The following is a 22119-nucleotide window of genomic DNA, read 5'->3' as shown; positions in this document are numbered from 1 at the left end:
TCTTTTATTACTTGGTGATTCCTCCATGTCAGTCACATTACATGAAGGGGGGGAAAAAAAGGCAGCCCCATGTCTGCTGCCTTTGAGTCTCTAGGATTTTCCAGGTAATGAAGCCTGTGACACACGAGGCAGTGATAAAAGGTCAGTGGGAGGCTGACTCATCAAAGCTTGGCCCAAATCTAGAGGGCATTCAAAGCGTCGTCATCACAAAAGGAAAAGAGCAGTCTCTGTACCTTGGGCTGGTGAATGTGAGGACCTACCACACGTTACACCAGCACTAAGATGAGTGGACAACGCGGACAAGCAATGTGTCATAAAAAGAAGACATCAAAATAAAAGCTTGACTCTCCCGTGGGATACTCTGTATTTATTCATATACAAATCCAGGTCATTTTAGTACATCTCTTTGCCTCATTCTGATCTTCCCAACTTCAAAAAACAACTCAAATCCCACCTCTTTAAATCTGTTTTTAATGTCTAACTTTTTATATCTGACTGCTGTGCCCCGCCCCGCTTTTACTCATGTTTTAACTGTGTATTAACCAATGAATGTTGTACAGTAAAGTCTCGTTATATCGATATTGTCGGGAGTCGGAAAAAATATCGATATAACCGGACTGTCGATATATCCGATCCTGCGCCGAACTGCATTAAAAGTGGGCAATAATGCACTGGACATTGTTCTATAGTATAGAACAATGTCGAGCAGCTTAAATCAATCTTTGCTTAAGGATTTCAACACCAAAAAAGAACACGGCCAACGGCTGCTTCCAGTCAACTTTATTTTTCACACTTCCACCACCAGAGCGCAGCACACACACCGATTCCCGCACTTCCTGGTTCGCAGGTCATGCTCAACCCGCCCCACATAGCTGGCCAAACACATGCCTGCAACAGAAGAACCAACTGTACATATGAAAAACAGTGATTATTGCAAGCGATAAAAAGATATCTGAATACAACACAATTAAATACATGTATTTGTACGCTTGTGTCTTCGTTGGAATAGGTGTGTATGCTATGTCAGTTGGTTCTTCTGTTGCAGGCATGTGTTTGGCCAGCTATGTGGGGCATGGGTTGAGCATGACCTGTGAACCAGGAAGTGCGGGAATCGGTGTGTGTGCTGCGCTCTGGTGGTGGAAGTGTGAAAAATAAAGTTGACTGGAAGCAGCCGTTGGCCGTGTTCTTTTTTGGTATTGAAATCCTTAAGCAAAGATTGATTTAAGCTGCTTTTGTATCGATATAAGCAGACCAAATTGGCTGGCAGGAGATGAAAAGGGCATCGTAGTAACCGGATTATCATAATAACCGGGTATCGTACTAACTGAACTAATTATATCATAAAAGACTAGAAATTTGCCGGGAAATGAAAATAGTATCGTAATAAGCAGTAATTCGTTATAACCGATATTGATATAACGAGACTTTACTGTATTTTGGTGTGTCTTCTTTTCTGTTTACTTGCTTTTATTCAACTTCATTCTTCTGTAAAGTGTCTTGGAGTATTTTGGAAAAACGCTATACAAATAAAATGTATTATTATTATTATTATCTTTTATTTCAAGAATGCTGCCATAATTGTGAGACAATTCAGCCTATTGTATCCACTATTTTTTTTCAGATTAAAATGAACAAAGCATTATTAGAGCCCTGTAGACATGACAAAACACGACTATAGTCACATTTATACTCTTTTTATTTACAACATATTGCGCAACTGCAGGGTCTTGAGACACATGCTAACTCGCAAACTAGAGAGCTAGCGACCTAAACGGTAGCCTTCAAGTTATTTCCTTTAAACTTAAAAAAAGCCAAAAACTTACCACTTCCACACGGATAGGGAGGATAACTATTAACAGTTATTTAACCTTTAACAGGAACATGAATCAATCGTAATAATTTTTTCTGGGTACATGATACCGTACAGGATCCACATCAGACTTTAAACTTTGTATTTTGGTGTGTCTTCTTTTCTGTTTACTTGCTTTATTCAACTTCATTCTTCTGTAAAGTGTCTTTGAGTATTTTGAAAAGCGCTATACAAATAAAATGTATTATTATTATTATTATTATCTTTTATTTCAAGAACGGACTTGGCTTTTATTCCGAGCCCATTGTCAGTGGTGCCCTGCCCCTGCTGCCATAATTGTGAGACAATTCAGCCTATTGTATCCACTGCAGGCCTTATCGGGCTGCATCATGGCAGCTGAAGACAATGTTGCCATACAGTCAAATGTCAGGAGTTGAGGGTCCACAACGAGAGGGGTCGAGAGAGAAAAAAAAAAAAGACGGGCTGGAGTGAGGAAGACTACAAGGGAGTGAATGCATATTAAACATTTAGACTATGGAGAGAGCAGGAGGACGAGGATAAGTGACTTCCATTAGGCCCAATGCTCTGGAGATGTCCTCCCCAGCTGAAATAAGATCAATGTCCAGGCTCGTGCACACCGAGGCCAGAGATTGTTAGCGAATGCTAGAGAAGCTGGAAAGGTAATATTTCCGTTTAAACTGCTCAGTTGCCGTAAGTTAATTCATGAACAATGTACATACTTTTTAAGAACACTTAACATTATTCATCACTACCATTTGTTCCTGGCAAAATGCTATTTATAGCATTTATTGTATGCAGTATTCCCTCGCTAACAGTACTGTTAGTATGTGAGTATTTCCCCCGGCGGACCAGTCAATCATGGCGGAATCTCATCAAAGCCCGCCCTCCGTCTCCTGAACTAAACGGCAACCTGAAACACTAACAAAACTTGTCGAAAAAAACTTTGAAACGCCTCTCTTATGCTAATGGGGTTAGCTTAGTTTAGCAGAGTGGGCCGGCGCATCTGTGTGTGTGTGTGTGTGTGTGTGTGTGTGTGCCTCAGGCTGTATGGGTGTGTTTACACCGCGTTGTGTTGTGCTGCTTGTTAATGCACACAAGCGTTTTACCACGCCTGCTGTCGTCGTGCAAGTTCTGATTCAAATTAGGATGGAAAGCAGGTTTATTCTTGTTCCTGGCTAGACATTCTCAACACACAATCCACTTCCGGACTTCAAAATAAGAGCACTGCTCCGCCACTGTAATTGTGTAAACAAAATAAGGGTGGCATCAAGAATATTGTCCATTAATAATTCATTCATTCATTTTCTACCGCTTATCCTCACGAGGCAGGGTACACCCCGGACTGGTGGCCAGCCAATCACAGGGCACATATAGACAAACAACCATTCACACTCACATTCATACCTATGGACAATTTGGAGTCGCCAATTAACCTAGCATGTTTTTGGAATGTGGGAGGAAACCGGAGTACCCGGAGAAAACCCACGCATAGGGAATTATCAGACATCCCTGGATAATACTACTGTAAAGGTGACAATAGGGGTGTTATATTAATGTCTAGAGCAGGGGTCTCAAACACGCGGCAGGACACTAGTTTGAGGCCCCCGCCTTGATATGAAAGTTTAATGTTAGTGCGGCCCGCACAAGTTTGATATGGATGCTGTATGGTATCATGTACTCAGAAAAAATTATTACGTTTGATTAATGTTCATGTTAAAGGTTAAATAACTGTTAATAGTTATCCTCCCTATCCGTGTGGAAGTGGTAAGTTCTTGGCTATTTAAGTTTAAAGGAAATAACTTGAAGGCTACCGTTTAGGTGGCTAGCTCTCTAGTCTCCGAGTTAGCATGTGTCTCAAGACCCTGCAGTTGCGCAATATGTTGTAAATAAAAAGAGTATAAATGTGACTATAGTCGTGTTTTGTCATGTCTACAGGGCTCTAATAATGCTTTGTTCATTTTAATCTGAAAAAAATCATTTGTTTATAGACAAACAACCATTCACACTACACAGAGATGGCCGAGGGTGGAATTGAACCCTGGTCTCCTCATTAATAACAATTGGAATTGGCAATTTGCGCAGAGGACATAGAACATGAGAAAGTATTTTGTCCACGCAAGACATGCATACAAACAATGGTGAGTTGGCAAAAACACTAGAGGTGTAACTGGGCCACTGGTACAAGAGATTTTCCCTTCTCTGTATGTGGGCGTTTATCTTGTAAGACGATCTTGCATAATTCATCAGTGACAATATTACAATAATAAAAAATTGGGCCACGCCTTATTAGCAATGCATAATTGTTTCCCCTGTCATCCATGCTCATGGAACAATCAGGAACGATACTGACTGAGGAAGTAAACACACCATAATGGCCCACACTGCTAGTAAAAGGCCATCTATGTATAAATAGTGAACTGCCCTTGTGCTCCAAACCCTTACGATTATTAGACGACTTTTCCTTCTGCACATGTCTGTAAATTAGACCCAAAATACACTTAAAGGCCTGGCACTACAGATACGTATATCTACAGCTTTTTAAGGTTCCGATAGCTATTATTTATCTAAAGCAGAGAATACACCCGAGTCTTATGGGAGTTATTCACTCTATAAGTTCATTCCCTACGACTGACAGCTATGTTGTAAATGTTTGTGTATATTATTATTGTTCCACTTAATCCTGTACGAGTCGGCAGCGAGCATTTAAACCAGGGGTCTCAAACACGCCGCCCGTGGGCCAAATGTGGCCCGCAGGACACTAGTTTGAGGCCCCCACCTTGTTTAATGTTAGTGCGTTCCCACGCAAGTTTGATATGGATGCTGTATGGTATCATGTACCCAGAAAAAATTATTACGTTTGATTCATGTTCATGTTAAAGTTTGAATAACTGTTAATAGTTATCCTCCCTATCCGTGTGGAAGTGGTACGTTTTTGGCTATTCAAGCTTAAAGGAAATAACTTAGAGGCTACCGTTTAGGTCGCTAGCTCTCTAGTTTGCGAGTTAGCATGTGCAACTTGGGCGGGCCGCACTAACATTAAACTTTCATATCAAGGCGAGGGGCCTCAAACTAGTGTCCTGCGGGCCACATTTGGCCCGCGGGCCGCGTGTTTGAGACCCCTGCCATAGGTAGTGCATCTTTCTTCTTACCTGAATTTCCCAACTGTTTGTAAAATCTATACTCCAAATGAAGCTGTGGCGCCCTGGACTTTATAGGCTCCTGCAGGTAAAAAAACAAAGAAAAAACAAGAAAAACAGTGAGTGAAACATGACTGAACAGATAATTTGTGTGATGACCTTGAAACTAAGTAAACTAAAATAGATTAATCATTACAAAATCAACTATTTTGGTATTCGGTTCATGTTTTTTTTTTTGACTGAAAACATGTAAATTGTTAAACATGTAGATTTCAGACCTATTATCTTTATGATGTGTTGCAGACCACCTGTTTGTGTGTTCGGTTCCGAATCATCTAAGAAAAGAACCGTTTGTTGCGGCCCTGGTCTTATATGCCAACTATTTTTAGTTGAAGGTTAAAGGATAGTGTAAAAAAGGATAGAGAGCAACTCCAGCTGGTGGACAGCAGGCTTTTGTGATGACAGGGCTGATAAACAACCTATCAGGATGTATTATTGTTCGTTGCCTCTAGTTAGCGGCAGATTTACAACCTCAAATCTAATCTGATTAACCCCCGCTAGCAAGATGACAAGGGCATTATCACCAAACATGACCGGGGGGGGATAGAAGAAACGCACACCCAAATTAATTCCTTTTCTAAATCTTCTAAGTAAAGGCAGAAATCCGGTACCCCCTCACCCCCCCCCCCCCACACACACACATATGCTCATTATATAATGTACTGTGAAGACTGGATTTATCCATCCATCCCTTTTCTATCATCAGTACGGTCAAGGGAGGTATGCTGGAGCCTATCCCAGCTGACTTTAGGAGGTACATCATAGACTGGTTGCCAAACAATCACAGGGCACATATAGAAAAACAACCTTTGAAAAGAATTTTTCACAATAAACCTCACATTTTTTTTTTTTGTAACATTCATTCATTTTCTACTGCTTGTTCGCGGGGGTGCTGGAGCCTATCCCATCTGACTTTAGGAGGTACACCATGGACTGGTTGCCAAACAATCACAGGGCACATATAGAAAAACAACCTTTGAAAAGAATTTTTCACAATAAACCTCACATTTTTTAAAAGTAACATTCATTCATTTTCTACTGCTTGTTCGCGGGGTTGCTGGAGCCTATCCCATCTGACTTTAGGAGGTACATCATAGACTGGTTGCCAGACAATCGCAGGGCACATATAGAAAAACAACCTTTGAAAAGAATTTTTCACAATAAACCTCACTTTTTTTTTTTTGTAACATTCATTAATTTTCTACTGCTTGTTCGCAGGGTGCTGGAGCCTATCCCATCTGACTTTAGGAGGTAGACCATGGACTGGTTGCCAGACAATCACAGGGCACATATAGAAAAACAACCTTTGAAAAGAATTTTTCACAATAAACCTCACATTTTTTTTTTGTAACATTCATTCATTTTCTACTGCTTGTTCACGGGGGTGCTGGAGCCTATCCCAGCTGACTTTGGGAGGTACACCATGGACTGGTTGCCAGACAATCGCAGGGCACATAAAGAAAAACAACCTTTGAAAATAATTTTTCACAATAAACCTCACTTTTTTTTTTTAGTAACATTCATTCATTTTCTACTGCTTGTTCGCGGGGGTGCTGGAGCCTATCCCAGCTGACTTTGGGAGGTACACCATGGACACAAAGCGGTAGAAAATGAATGAATGAATGAATGAGTTTCTTTCAGATCTTCAAGGAAATGGCAAAGTGAAGGCCGTTAGTTATTACGCCTTAATCAAACCGGGGACATTTTCTCTTCTACCGCCCTGCCAACACGTAGGAGTATGCACACCAAGTAAACCCAGCTCAAAGGCGATTAAGAGTTTGTCAGTATTCATTCCTGCCTTCCATACAACATCCAACATTTTGAGTTCATGGGTCTGTCACAGTATTATTGATGGAAGAGTAAGCACAGCGACCTTTTTCCAAACTACAAAATGAGTGGCAATGTCAAAAAAAGACGTCACATTTACTCCCACGTCAACAAGGGAGACTTCCAGAGGGTTTCCATCCATGCAATAATGTAAATGTGCAATATTTCCATCACTGCCTCTGTTTTTACCTCAATCATATTTATTTATTTAACAACCCATTACAATACACTCATATGGAACTTTACTCATCTGTACACACCAGTCATTATTTGCACTATGACCCATTGATCATTGCACTAAAATTAATATACAGTAAACCTCGGATATATCGGAAATTCGCTCACAACGGACAGATAAAAAAGAAACGATTTTTCTGTAATGCATTTCCAATAAAAATTCATTGCATATATCGGATTTTTTATATTCGGACAAAATCTCCAGTCCCGTTCCAATTTCCCTGGCATATATCGGATGGCCGCATCGTGTCTTTCTCCTGGCTCCAGATTTAGGACAAATATAAAAGTATAAATAATACTAGCACAGCAGTGAATGAGATCTTAACCTCACTATTGGAAATAACGTAGGCCTGCCTAACGTAGGGCGTAACAGGGCCTAGCTTAATTAACAATTTCTTATGCTCAGAGTCCAATAAAGTTCAATTCTCATTACCTTACGTCTCTTTTCATTGCCCAGTCCAGGTACATTGGTAACATAGTCAAGGAAGTGCCTTTTTATAACGGATAAAATCCCATTTACGCATATACCGGATATAAATCCGATATATGCGTAAAACGGACATTTTCTGGTATATGCATATAACGGATTTCGCTTATATCGGACAAAACCAGTGGGAACAATTGAATCCGATATATCCGAGGTTTACTGTATCTGCTCCTGCATATGCTCCTGTGCAATACTATGTGTATATTTTGGATATCTTGTATATATCTTGTTAAATTGTTTTTTTACTCTACTTTATATACTTTTTTTTTGGTTTGTTTTTTAAACTTGACTACTGCACTGAAAAGAGAAGCTCTCCAATTTTGTTGTACATCTCGTATAATGACAATGAAGGCCATTCCATTCCATTCCATTCCATTCCATTCCATTCCAAAAAGTCCCAAAAGGGACACAACGGGAACTGTGAGCGGGGCATAGTGAGTAATACAGAAGAGTGGAAGCCTGTGGGATGAAGGATGAAGACATGTGACGAGCCTGAGAGGCGTAGCAAGCAACGGCTCTTGCTAGTGTGAGCCCCCCCCCCCGAACATAGACAACAAGTATGCTTACCACAAAACAGACCATATCAAGGAGGAGAGGGAAAGAAAATATAAAAAATACCGTATATAATATAATATATAATAATGAGTGGAACCAGATGGTGCCACACTACAGAACCCTTTAAAAACAGCTTACAATAGGAAAACTGAGGCTTATGGCAGCTTTATGTACTTAAGAGTCATCTCTATTTCCAGCAGATGGACTAAGCTACGGCTGCGCAAAATGACCAGAGCAAAGCTGCGAACGTCTGATGTAACAACTTTGCATTTGACAGGGATTTTTTTCTCGGCGCTTGCAAATATCACATTCGTGATCTGCTCACAGGATCAAATGCTGAAAATGAGAGAGCCGTGCTGTGGCGTGGCGGCGCTACACAGGAGGAATTTTCAAACAAATTTCATTCGGTTCTTACATAATCGTCATCATTCTCGATAAAAATAAAAATTCCTAAGTCTTGTCTCAATAAGGCATTCAGACTCTGATGAAATGTAATAATCTACACTGATCACTAGGCGTCAGTAACGTAACTGTAATGTCCAGTGAGACACACAAGCACCAGACTTGATCGCCAGAACAACAGGCTTTTATTGCAGGTTTAAATGATTTCACAACAGGTCCAATAATTCCCGATAAAAACACGGGCTCCTTTTGCAAAGCTGAAACTAAACTCTGACGTCACTTCCTGTCCGCCTCTCTTTGAGGTCCCCAAGAGAACACATTTATAATAACACACACACTCAAGACTCTTATTTACTCTTCAATGGCTTATTGACAGGAGTGTCACAAGATACTGACAATTTTTAAAAATTAATGAAAAGACGAGATAAACGAGTTTGGGTTTACGAGAACAAAACAAGATTTTCAGTAAAATAGAAAATATTTAAAATATGACAATATAGTAAATATTCCATATATAAATAAGGAATCCGACTATATTGTTTTTCCATTTTTTGGTGTGTACTTGGCATCTGTCTCTGTGGCTTGCAAATGTTGCCATGTGACTTACTTACAAAGCAATAATTACATATTATTATAATGATAAGCACACTTCAAAATTGTCTTATTTTTTTATTTTAAAATATATTTTCTTGCAGCGCACAAATGCCGAAAGATGTCACTTTGCCAAAATGCCAAAAAGTAATAAGCAGAGGACAATGTAGTAAATAATGATTACTACATTACACTGTTTATGGTTTATATATATATATATATATATATATATATATATATATATATATATGTTAGGGTGCATCAAATTTGAATGGGAAATTTTAAAGTCATAATATCTATTTGGTTGGCATTCCATTTTTTGTCTAATTAACATAAAAATGTCTTTTGCAAATTTTTGAGGAAATCCATTGAGATTTAGGGGTTGCCACCTCACACATAAACTTCCGTAAAAATTTTCGGAAAATGTGCAAAACATGCTAGGTTAATTGGCGACTCCAAATTGTCCATAGGTATGAATGTGAGTGTGAATGGTTGTTTGTCTATAAATGAATGAATGTACCCAGCCATATCAAAATTCTAATTGTGTTATATATATATATATATATATATATATATATATATATATACACACACACACCATCGCAACACAATAGCAATACATTTGACTGGAAGCTTTGAAAGTTGCTGGCAATACCACATCATGATTACCACAAAAATGTGTTGAGTCCAACGCTACAATCATGTGGTAATGATGTCAAAACCAAGCACCCAGGCTGCCATGATGTCATTGTCATTTTGCTTAGTTCCATACAGGAACTGTTGTAATATAACTGTAATGAGTCTTTCATTTTCTTCTTTGAATTTTTTCTGTATGAAGTATCATTTTTTAGCTGCTCGTGCTTTCCGGCAGAAGCTCTCTCGCTTCACCTGGTTCTCGATTTCGGAGAACCGTTTGAAGCTCCAAGTGCTGTGTATCTTTCTCCGCTGACTCTATTATTACTTTTTCCAGATATTCATTCATTCATTTTCTACCGCTTTTTCCTCACGAGGGTCGCAGGGGTGCTGGAGCCTATCCCAGCTGTCTTTGGGGTACACCATGGACTGGTCGCCAGCCAATCACAGGGCACATATAGACAAACAACCATTCACACTCACATTCATACCTATGGACAATTTGGAGTCGCCAATTAACCTAGCATGTTTTTGGAATGTGGGAGGAAACCGGAGTACCCGGAGAAAACCCACGCATGCACGGGGAGAACATGCAAACTCCACACAGAGATGGCCGAGGGTGAAGGTGATAATAACGTTTAAATGTGTGTTTAAGAAAGCTGAATCCTACTGTGTTCAGTGTTTACATTTCAATAAATATTTGTTATCATGGTCATTTTTTCATGTAAACTGAGGGATCAAAAGCAGTATCGGCCACAAATATCGGTCCAAGCAAAATCGGCTATTGGCTAAGGGTGATGGGGAAAAAAATCGGTATTGGCGCAAAAAAAAACAAATCAGTCGATCCCTACTCTATATGATTGAATCCAAAGTTAACGTCATCCTATCACACAGAGTGTGCTTTGGTTACCCTGTGACGCGTCAATCAGAGATCAGAATTTCACCAAGTATGCTGGCCTGTGTCCAGGGCAGCTGACCGACAGGCCAGAAGGGCCAGAAGGGCCCTTCCCTGTCTGACCTGCTGCTGTACTAACCTCTCCACCTCAGCTGTTCTGCACCAACGCAGGTTTTCTGAAAGTACATTTTTTGTCTTTTTTGGCTCAGGGTCTCGAAACCCTGATAAGGCTTAAGACTACACCGGACGACACCATCGTGTTTTGGATCACCTGATGGGTTGTAGTTCAGAATATTTGCTATTTTGATTCCTTGAGCTAATTTCCCTACAGGGAGTCATCAAAGTGACGTTGATCAGTCGGGTCCTAACCACAACAGCCAAGATGCCATTTCTCATAGCAAACAGCAGCAGCGCTCTACTATTACTCAATGCTGTTCATCGCTAAAAGGCTTTCTGATTGGTTAATATCAGTCATGTCAGCAAATACTGCTCGAGAAGGATAAAAGCTTGTACCGTGAAATGTTACACACACCATTTCAAGGATCATTCCGAGAGTAAACACTTGAATCTCGTACAAACACATGATTATGTCATCAGAGATTATGAAAGTGTTGTCAGTATTTGAACCACAGCAGTCAGTCTCCCGTAGACTTGTACGCGCGGAACATCAACAATGTCATCATCCGAGAGGCTTAACCAATTCGACATGTTATCACGGCTAAATCTGATCTCTGCCCAAATCACAGCTGAGAAAGACAAAACCTGCCGCCCTTCAATAGATGAGAGAATTGAACCATCATAAAAAAAAAAAAAAAAGACAAGAGGTCAGGTAAGTTCACAGTCAGTCAATAAATTATGTTGGAACTGGGGTGGCAATACCATGGTTCATTCATTCATTTTCTACCGCTTATCCTCACAAAGGTCGTAGGGGTGCTGGAGCCTATCCCAGCTGTCTTCGGGGCGAGAGGCGGGGTACACCCTGGACTGGTCGCCAGCCAATCACAGGGCACATATAGACAAACAACCATTCACACTCACATTCGTACCTATGGACAATTTGGAGTCGCTAATTAACCTAGCATGTGGAGTTTGCATGTTCTCCCCGTGCGTGCGTGGGTTTTCTCCGGGTACTCCGGTTTCCTCCCACATTCCAAAAACATGCTAGGTTAATTGGCGACTCCAAATTGTCCATAGGTATGAATGTGAGTGTGAATGGTTGTTTGTCTATATGTGCCCTGTGATTGGCTGGCCACCAGTCCAGGGTGTACGAAGACAGCTGGGATAGGCTCCAGCACCCCCGTGACCCTCGTGAGGATAAGCGGCAGAAAACGAATGAATGAATGAATCGAGTGGTTAGCGTCCAGGCCTCACAGCTAGGTGACCCGAGTTCAATTCCACCCTCAGGCATTGTTGTGTGGAGTTTGCAAGTTCTCCCCGTGCATGTGTGGGATTTCTCCGGTTTCCTCCCACATTCCAAAAACATGCTAGGTTAATTGGCCACAGGTATGAATGTGAGTGTGAATGGTTGTTTGTGCCCTGTGATTGGCTGGCGACCAGTCCAGGGTGTACCTCGCCTCTTGCCCGAAAACAGCCGGGATAGGCTCCAGCACCCTCCGCAACCCTTGTGAGGATAAGCGGTAGAAAATTAATGAAAGAATGAAAGATTCAAACACTATTATAATATTGGCCTAGGCTACATTAATCAGCCTTTTGACCCTATGAGCAACAGTTTGTATTTGAAGCCTCTGTGAGAGTACAAGAAACATCTCCAATGATGTAATGTAACATAACTTGTGTTAATGGCATTACATCCTGGAAAATGTATCATCTGAAAAAGCCAGCGTGACTTTCAAAAGCCTGTGAATGTATGCCCAGCGTGTGTGACATGCTCATGGCAACGGAACCAACATTATGTATTAGGCCCCCCGGAATAGACGGTGACCTTTTCATTACTCCCAGTTAACCATTTCACAAAATGCATCCCTTGCAATGTGACTCAACAAGTCAAATGTCAAAAATCTCAAAAGCGTCTTAAAATCGTGTGCGTTAATACAAGCATGAATGATGAAGATTGCTGACTGGACAGATCCGAGTTGTGTGCGTTTGTTTTTGTTGCAGTGAGGCAGGTTTTCCTGACAAGGAGTGCCTACAAACAGAGTAGGCGGGAATGCTCAGAAGAGCGCCATGCCGTACGGCAACAACAGCTGGCCAGTGTCCAGTCTCCTGTTTCAGTTCAGATTTAACATACGTATCTGATCTTAGCCACCAGCTAAGATCAGATACAAGAGCCAAACTAAACCACAATGGGTCTTGAATTGCTATAGCAGAAGATGCATTGCAAAATTATTCTATTGCACGACTGATCAAAATTAGTTCTTTTATTTTCATTTGTAATATATTGTGACCCATGCGTGTGTGGACCTACACATTGTGGTTTCAATGCACTCTTTGTTCTCCAACCGTCTAATACTGTTTTTTTTTTTCTACTGACCACAATCAATTACGGTGCCTTCAAGGAAGCTGAGAAAGCAGAACTGACATAACTGACACACTGCAGGTCAATCCCATTTTTTTTTGCTCACCTATATCTGATTTTATCTATGTCAGTGTTTTTCAACTTTTTTTTTTGAGCCACGGCACGTTTTTTTTATGTTGGAAAAATTTTCCGCGGCACACCAATAACCAACATTATTTGCTTCTTTCAGCTTTTTCCTGATCCTTTTGATCCGCATACTAATTTAACCAATAATGTTACAAAATGTCACCAACTACCTCTCACGTGCATCACTAAGTCTATTAGAGGAACGTGGCAATCAGCTACGTGTTGCCACACGGACCAATATTACATTGCTCTGCCAGTCTTTACACCAATGACACACGACAATGACATAATGTTTGCAGAAAATTATTAATACATGTTAATTAAAAAAAAAGTGATATTGAATAATTCCTCACGGCACACCTGACGATTTGAAAATCACTGATCTATGTCAACAGTTCAATTAAGATTTCTTTCAATTGTGACTCAGGCTCTGTTCATATATAAATATAAATCCGATATGTATCCGATCTACCGCAGTATGAAATATCAGGCCGCATATATCCGACCTATACGTCATTGAAATGCGTGTGCAGAAGTGCAATAGCGAAGAAAGGTGACGGGATAAATTTGTTCATTGTTCTGTGTGCACTAAATGAGAGCTGGTGACTAATTAGTGCGGTTTTTGAGCTGCATGAACCTGAACGGATGCACTGACTGTGCCAGAAAGCCCCGAATTTTGCATGTGTAAATAAATATATGCTTTCACGAGTAATGCGTCTTGTTCGGGTGTTGCAGCCACTTTGTTCGGCGGTCCTTGAACACATCATGTGTGACGCAGACTGGAGTCTTACAGTGTGTGATTACACAGAGACGGTACAGTAGATAGAGACATGGATTATCTATTCTTCCTTCACCCTTGTCCTTGCTCACAAATGTCAATGCTGTGGATAAATGTACAGAGGTTGAGTTTTAGTAATGTTAGCTCTGTGCATTTTCACTTGGTGCATAATATCATATTATATAGTGTGCTGGTAAGTCCATTTGTGGCCCGCAGGACACTAGTTTGAGGCCCCCGCCTTGATATGAAAGTTTAATGTTAGTGCGGCCCGCGCAAGTTTGATATGGATGCTGTATGGTATCATGTACCCAGAAAAAATTATTACGTTTGATTAATGTTCATGTTAAAGGTTAAATAACTGTTAATAGTTATCCTCCCTATCCGTGTGGAAGTGGTAAGTTTTTGGCTATTTAAGTTTAAAGGAAATAACTTAGAGGCTACCGTTTAGGTCGCTAGCTCTCTAGTTTGCGAGTTAGCATGTGTCTCAAAACCCTGCAGTTGCGCAATATGTTGTAAATAAAAAGAGTATAAATGTGACTATAGTCGTGTTTTGTCATGTCTACAGGGCTCTAATAATGCTTTGTTCATTTTAATCTGAAAAAAATTATTTGTCTACCCACCAACTATATGTGGTTTCTTAAGTTTTTATTATTTGGTGTTTTATTATTATTATTATATTTATTTATTACTGATTGATTGATTTTCTTTATTCTTGATTTGTTTATTTATTTTTCATCTTATTTTGTGTAGAAAAATAAAAAGTAAGATATTTGACAACAGTGGAATGTTTTATCAGAGCTTTTATTGTAGAAAATTGGAACCAAAGCGAAGTTTTTAAAAAAAAATTTTGTTTTTAATAAATGCGTTTTTTTTTTGTTTTTTTTTGGAAAACCCAATGCGGCCCAGTCTCACCCAGACCCGAGCTCCAGTGGCCCCCCCAAGTAAATTGAGTTTGAGACCCCTGATATGAAGTCTCCTACCAAGATTTCAATGATTGCAAGTAAATGATCACCAAACAACAATGTGTCAATGTAAACATACTGTGCAGCTGCTGGCTACTGATTCATTAGTGGATTAGCTAGCTGATTGAACGTGGGCTTTAACATGGCTGGATTTATTCATTCAGCCTGTCCAGCGTGCTCTCTCGAGACCTCAAAGCAGGGTAGGGAAGAACTTAAATCGTCAAAATGTCACTTTAAATTGTGCCAAACATGCTGATGGGAGCTTTTGTGCCTTTACAGTTCTGCGACAACTGCCTCATGGCAGACTGATGTAAGCTGCTGAGCTAGACTGAAACAAGAGCGCTGTTCATCACGCTTCGGTGAGAGGCAGACAGAAGAGTTGGAGAAAACACCTCAATCAGGCTCAAAACTAGGACCCAGCTAACCTGCCTTGGTCTGGACTCACGGCATTACAGTTCGGAAGTAACGCAAGAAACTTGCAAGACTTTGTAGTCTTGCCTCGCCTAGCGTATATAATCAGATAAATACACAATGCAACATTCGTAATACAAATAATCACATTAGTAGTCAGATAGACCAGTGATTTTCAACCTTTTTTGAGCCACGGCACGTTTTTTACATTGGAAAAATCTTGTGGCACACCACTAATCAAAAATTTTCCAAAATGTCACCACGACCTCACACGTGCATCAATAAGTCTATGGGAGGAACAAGGTAGGTGTTGCCACACGGACCAATATTACATTGCTATGCCAGTCTTTACACCACAGACACTCCACAGTAGCCATGTTTTTACATCACCACTTTTTCTCTTTCCTAATGACCTTTCGGGAAACAATGGTATCCATAGAAAGGAATATTCCAATCTCTTGTCTACATGCGCCGTGAAAATAAACCAGAATAGTCAATAGGGCATGCCCAGTAAAACATAAACATCAACATCACGTGATACCGGCTTCCCCGAGTTTTTCTTTCACTTGTTGGAATAACTCCGTATTGCCAGTTTTTCGTCTGTCCAGTCTTGAAATTTAGTTTGAATCAAAAACAAACTTTGCTTAGCAGTCCAATGCCGATTGCTGGCCTCCATTTTTAAAAGTGAAGAACGTCTGGATCTGCGTGTTACGTCATATCTGAGCATGCGCTGAAAGAACGCACCCGGGATCAATTTAAACAGGAAAAGATCAAATTCAATCTTGCTAATATTTTATAATTAAACTCAGGACATGTTTTATATAGATATATATTTTCTTTTTTAATAAAACTGGACTTGTGAATGGCGTATAGAAGGGTTTAGATTCTGTTCCACAGATGGCGCTAATGTACACGAAAAGCTGCTTGCCAACCGCCAATAAACAACAGAAGAAGAAAAACACCACGAAGAAGAACGCACCCTGACAACTTTCCGTTTGAGCGGGTACAAGATACCTCAATCGGATTGGTTAAAGGAATATTCCATCCCTGTTCAATTCTTTTCGTTTGAGCAAATAAACCAAAGTGAATTGGAATATTTGGGTCCATGTATACTATTGACATAATGGCTATTGACATAATATTTGCAAATGATGATTAATAAATGTTAATTATAAAAAGTGATATTGGATAATTCCTCACGGCACACCTGACGGTTTCTCAAGGTACACTAGTGTGCCGCGGCACAGTGGTTGAAAATCACTGTGATAGACTACTTGCAATACATCTGCTGTTTCTTCACTTCACTGATCAAAACAAACATAATTGCTTGACATACAGTACATCCGGTTGTTTACGCAACAGGTATTTTCACCTGCCTGTCAGCTATTTTGCAGCAGTCAACACAATAGGTAACTCAAACAACCACATTTTCACCGCGATGCATTAGTGTGGTGTCACACAACAATATTGCACCCGCAATGGAAATATAAATGAACGTAGATTTAGGCACGCTAGTATCAACCACTTGTGGGAGCTGGTGCCAACCCCAGCTGCAAAAATACACCCTCGACAATCAAAGGCAGCGTATAAACCAGCTAGCGGCTAGTGCTTAAGTTAGCTGGCAAACGCCCAGTTTTGACCATCTCATTACGTAAATGTCAGAAAACAACTCGCACTCCAAGCCACAATTTTGGAACGTTATCAAAAGTGAATTTAATTCACACGTTCATTAATATTCCATTACTTGCGTAGCACACTGAGAGCACTTCGCCATAGCAGACACGCCGTAGATTATGGGTAAATGGCTTGAACAATAAACGGCAACATCCCGTTTTTTGTGCCTAGCTTCTGGATGGCCTCTTTGGTGGCATCATGAAATCATATCATGTGATTTCAACAAAGTGAGAGCTATGATGATGGCCCGCAGGACACTAGTTTGAGGCCCCCGCCTTGATATGAAAGTTTAATGTCAGTGCGGCCCGCGCAAGTTTGATATGGATGCTGTATGGTATCATGTACCCAGAAAAAAATATTACGTTTGATTCATGTTCATGTTAAAGGTTAAATAACTGTTAATAGTTATCCTCCCTATCCGTGTGGAAGTGGTAAGTTTTTGGCTATTTAAGTTGAAAGGAAATAACTTGAAGGCTACCGTTTAGGTCGCTAGCTCTCTAGTTTGCGAGTTAGCACGTGTCTCAAGACCCTGCAGTTGCGAAATATGTTGTAAATAAAAAGAGTATAAATGTGACTATAGTCGTGTTTTGTCATGTCTACAGGGCTCTAATAATGCTTTGTTCATTTTAATCTGAAAAAAATCATTTGTCTACCCACCAACTACATGTGGTTTCTTAAGTTTTTATTATTTGCCGTTTTATTATTATTATTATATTTATTTATTACTGATTGATTGATTTTCTTTATTCTTGATTTGTTTATTTATTTTTCGTCTTATTTTGTGCAGAAACATAAAAATTAAGATATTTGAGAACAGTGGAATGTTTTATCAGAGCTTTTATTGTAGAAAATCGGAACCAAAGCCCTGAAAAAGTTTGTATATTTTTCTGTTTTTAATAAATGCGTTGTTGTTTTTTTTGGGGGGGGGGAACCTGATGCGGTCCAGCCTTGCCCAGACCCTAGCTCCAGTGGCCCCCAGGTAAATTGAGTTTTAGACCCCTGCCTTAAACTGTATTATGGAAAGCAGGATCAAACCATTCAATACAGGGGGTCACGGGTCAGTGTGCGTGTGTATCGAACAATATGTAACACAGCAGCGCACTTCCGGTTGCCACGCCGGCACAGCTTGGTGATTGTGTCATTCCTCCTCTGTTGCTCATCGCCATGGTCGGCGTGCTCAAACGCGGGAGAAGCCGCCCACCATGGCCCGGGAAACGGCGCATTAATGTTGGATATGCTATTTTGCCGTGCCCTTCGGATACTTAGCCAAAGTTCTTGCCATCCGAAGATTGTTTTTACAAAGTGTCAGTGAAGTGGCTCACAGCAATGTCCAATCACTCCTGCCACCCATACGCTCCTCAGAAGAAACATTACAGAAAGACAACATAAATAAATCGCCATATGCAAAACAGTCAAACAAACAATCCAAAACACACGGCTGCCATATTTGTACTTTCTGCATCTATATGCTTTGAGCTCACTCTCAAGTTGTGAAACTAGCAAAAAAAATGTGCAATAAACAAGGAGGTGGTCTGTTAAGTAACAAACAAATATGGAATAGTACATTTTTGGCAGAGGTTCTTGTCCAACCGTGTGCTATTCTAGTGGTCTATGTATATGTCACAGTTTTTTTGTGTATCAAATATACAGTATATTTGGTTATTTATAGACTGGGTTCACGGCTATTTTATTTGGATTTTGTTGTGGTTCGAGTCCTTTTCCTTCTTAAAAGTCTGAAAACTGTGCATTCTTCGGCCACCAGACTTCTTATTATGTGCACAGATTGCACACAGTAAGCTTCTGATGTAAATGTTCAATCCAGTATCAGGCTCCACTCACGGAGACTACAGGACATCATTGTGCTTTATAGTAAATCTCCATTCTATACAGTGTCCCCCCCCCCCCTCCTGCTATTACATGAATGGGCTGAGCCAATATCACAGGCATGTTTCAGAATACCTTCCATGTATAACTTCATTAAAAGTAGAGAGCCGTAAGTTATTGATCCTATTTACATGATACTAGGTTTCTACATGGTATGATAACTGCAGAATGTTAGTCTAGAAGTTCAACAAACCCAAAGATTTAGTCATGGTTACGTTAAGAAAGGCTGAAAGACCGTGTGGGCCTGAAAGGTAAAATTAGCTAATTTTGCACTCATGTTTAGGTTATTGTTGACCAAGACCGCTACCAAAGAGCAAGTACGTTTTTTGGTAGCTTACAGCAGTGATTTTCAACCTTTTTTGAGCCATGGCACGTTTTTTACATTGGAAAAATCTTGTGGCACACTAACCAAAAATGTTCCAAATTGTCACCACGACCTCACACGTGCATCAATAAGTCTATGGGAGGAACAAGGTAGGTGTTGCCACACGGACCAATATTACATTGCTATGCCAGTCTTTACACCACAGACACTCCACAGTAGCCATGTTTTTACATCACCACTTTTTCTATTTCCTAATGACCTTTCGGGAAACAATGGTATCCATGGAAAGGAATATTCCAATCTCTTGTCTACATGCGCTGTGAAAATCAACCAGAATAGTCAATAGGGCATGCCCAGTAAAACGTAAACATCAACATCACGTGATACCGGCTTCCCCGAGTTTTTCTTTCACTTGTTGGAATAACTCCGTATTGCCAGTTTTTCGTCTGTCCAGTCTTGAAATTTAGTTTGAATCAAAAACAAACTTTGCTTAGCAGTCCAATGCCGATTGCTGGCCTCCATTTTTAAAAGTGAAGAACGTCTGGATCTGCGTGTTACGTCATATCTGAGCATGCGCTGAAAGAACGCACCCGGGATCAATTTAAACAGGAAAAGATCAAATTCAATCTTGCTAATATTTTATAATTAAATTCAGGACATGTTTTATATAGATATATATTTTCTTTTTTAATAACACTGAACTTGTGAATGGCGTATAGAAGGGTTTAGATTCTGTTCCACAGATGGCGTTAATGTACACAAAAAGCTGCTTGCCAACCGCCAATAAACAACAGAAGAAGAAAAACACCACAAAGAAAAACACAGTCTGACAAATTTCCGTTTTTTAGCGGGTACAAGATACCTGAATCGGATTGGTTAAAGGAATATTCCATCCCTGTTCAATTCTTTCCATTTGAGCAAATATACCAAATACAATTGGAATATTTGGGTCCATATTTTCATGGCTATTGACATAATATTTGCAAATGATGATTAATCAATGTCAACTATAAAAAGTGATATTGGATAATTCCTCACGGCACACCTGACGGTTCCCCAAGGTACACCAGTGTGCCACGGCACCGTGGTTGAAAATCACTGGCTTACAGTATATGTTGTCTTTAGGAGACTGGTCCTCCTTCCGAGCAAAGCCTGCAGTGTACATACATGCATAAACGGCTATACAGTCCTGTCTCCATCTCACAGGGCATTCAGTCAGTGGAAGAAAGCGTCCAGCTAGCTAAACCACAGACTGACCCACTGTGTGTAGACCAGCCCTGCTTAACAAAGACAACCTTTCAGAACACAGCAGTTTTCCACTTGTCTCTTTGCTTTTTCATTTCAACGTTGAACCCAAGCTCAGAGAGGACTGGGTCCTCTGGATAACTATATGGTGGTATTGGTATTGTGGTCTCAGGTAGGGAGGCACCAATCTGCAATGACGGATATAGCATTCATAGCCGTTTGTACAAGATAACATCAGCATGCATGAACAGCTCGGTGTCATGATCCTTTCTATGTTAAATTCATTGACAGGTTCCGCTGTGTCCCGCTGGTACGATGCCATGATGCCTTTTTTGCATTGACACAGTTATCATCCAGCCGACGTAGCCTGCAGTGAAAATGGAAGCCAGATCAGGCCCGACTCGTTCCCTACTGTACTATACTGCCTAGTATGGCATTGTGCTTTCCAAAGTTGTGTCAGAGCGGTAACAGAAGTGGAAAAGAGAATGTTGTAATGCTTGGACATTGTTTAAAATGGTCATAAATAAATTGTTAGTATTTTTTCTATCATAATTACTTCTTATTATTATATTATTCCAAACATTGTATATACTGAGAGCAATGTGATGAAACACTGATCATATAACTGACCTTTATTTTCTGGGTAAACATACTGGGCTGAAAGCTGAAGTGGTTGGCAAAGACGGAGAAAGAGAGCCAAATGTGGCCCGCAGGACACTAGTTTGAGGCCCCCGCCTTGATATGAAAGTTTAATGTTGGATGCTGTATGGTATCATGTACCCAGAAAATATTATTACGTTTGATTCATGTTCATGTTAAAGGTTAAATAACTGTTAATAGTTATCCTCCCTATCCGTGTGGAAGTGGTAAGTTTTTGGCTATAAGGAAATAACTTAGAGGCTACCGCTTAGGTCGCTAGCTCTCTAGTTTGTGAGTTAGCATGTGTCTCAAGACCCTGCAGTTGCGCAATATGTTGTAAATAAAAAAAAAAAGTATAAATGTGACTATAGTCGTGTTTTGTCATGTCTACAGGGCTCTAATAATGCTTTGTTCATTTTAATCTGAAAAAAATCATTTATGGAAAGCAAAAATTTATTATGGGAAGCAGGAAGTGAACAAATGTAACAGTTACTGATTGTAAAAGTACCAGATGGAGGGGTAGGATTTAATAAGCTTTGCTTCTTCCTACTCCTTTTGGACATGTGGAACTGTGAACTGATTATGTGATGCATTCAATTGTAATCTGATGCATGTTCAAATGAAATAAAAGCATTACATGTGGAAAGACTAATACCTTTCTATGCAAGAACAATACTTTTAATATTGATAATGTATGCATACCTCCACTTACCACACCACATATGATACATAAGAATACTGGTTCAAGTAGGTGCAAGAACCATGGAGCAAGGGTATCCAGATATAGCTGGACACCATGGGTATAAAAATACCCCAACAGATGGGAGGGTTCACAGGCGAGGGGAGTGGCAGTGAGCGCGACGTAAGAGTTCAAGAGAGAGAACTGCAATTACAGCTGTTTGCTAACCTCTGCCTTCTATGTGGTTCACAAGGGCCTTCAGTGG

At 40.2% G+C, this 22119-nt stretch overlaps 1 protein-coding gene across 4 annotated transcripts in view; it reads right to left on the bottom strand.

Moving 5' to 3' along the window:
- csnk1g2b (casein kinase 1, gamma 2b) overlaps positions 1–22119 on the bottom strand; it is a 44066-nt gene that overhangs the window by 15013 nt on the left and 6934 nt on the right. For all 4 annotated transcript variants that reach the window (XM_058072351.2, XM_058072350.2, XM_058072353.2 and 1 more), the window contains exon 3: positions 4981–5050. In XM_058072351.2, the coding sequence (XP_057928334.1) occupies positions 4981–5050 (70 nt within the window). The remainder of the gene's footprint in view (positions 1–4980; positions 5051–22119) is intronic.

Source organism: Doryrhamphus excisus, linkage group LG4, assembly GCF_037039965.1.
Source record: "Doryrhamphus excisus strain RoL-2023G ecotype Guam linkage group LG4, RoL_Dexc_Guam_v1.1, whole genome shotgun sequence".
Taxonomy (NCBI): domain Eukaryota; kingdom Metazoa; phylum Chordata; class Actinopteri; order Syngnathiformes; family Syngnathidae; genus Doryrhamphus; species Doryrhamphus excisus.
The sequence above is the reverse complement of the archived record's forward strand: the minus strand, read 5'-3'. Positions and strand labels throughout refer to the sequence as shown.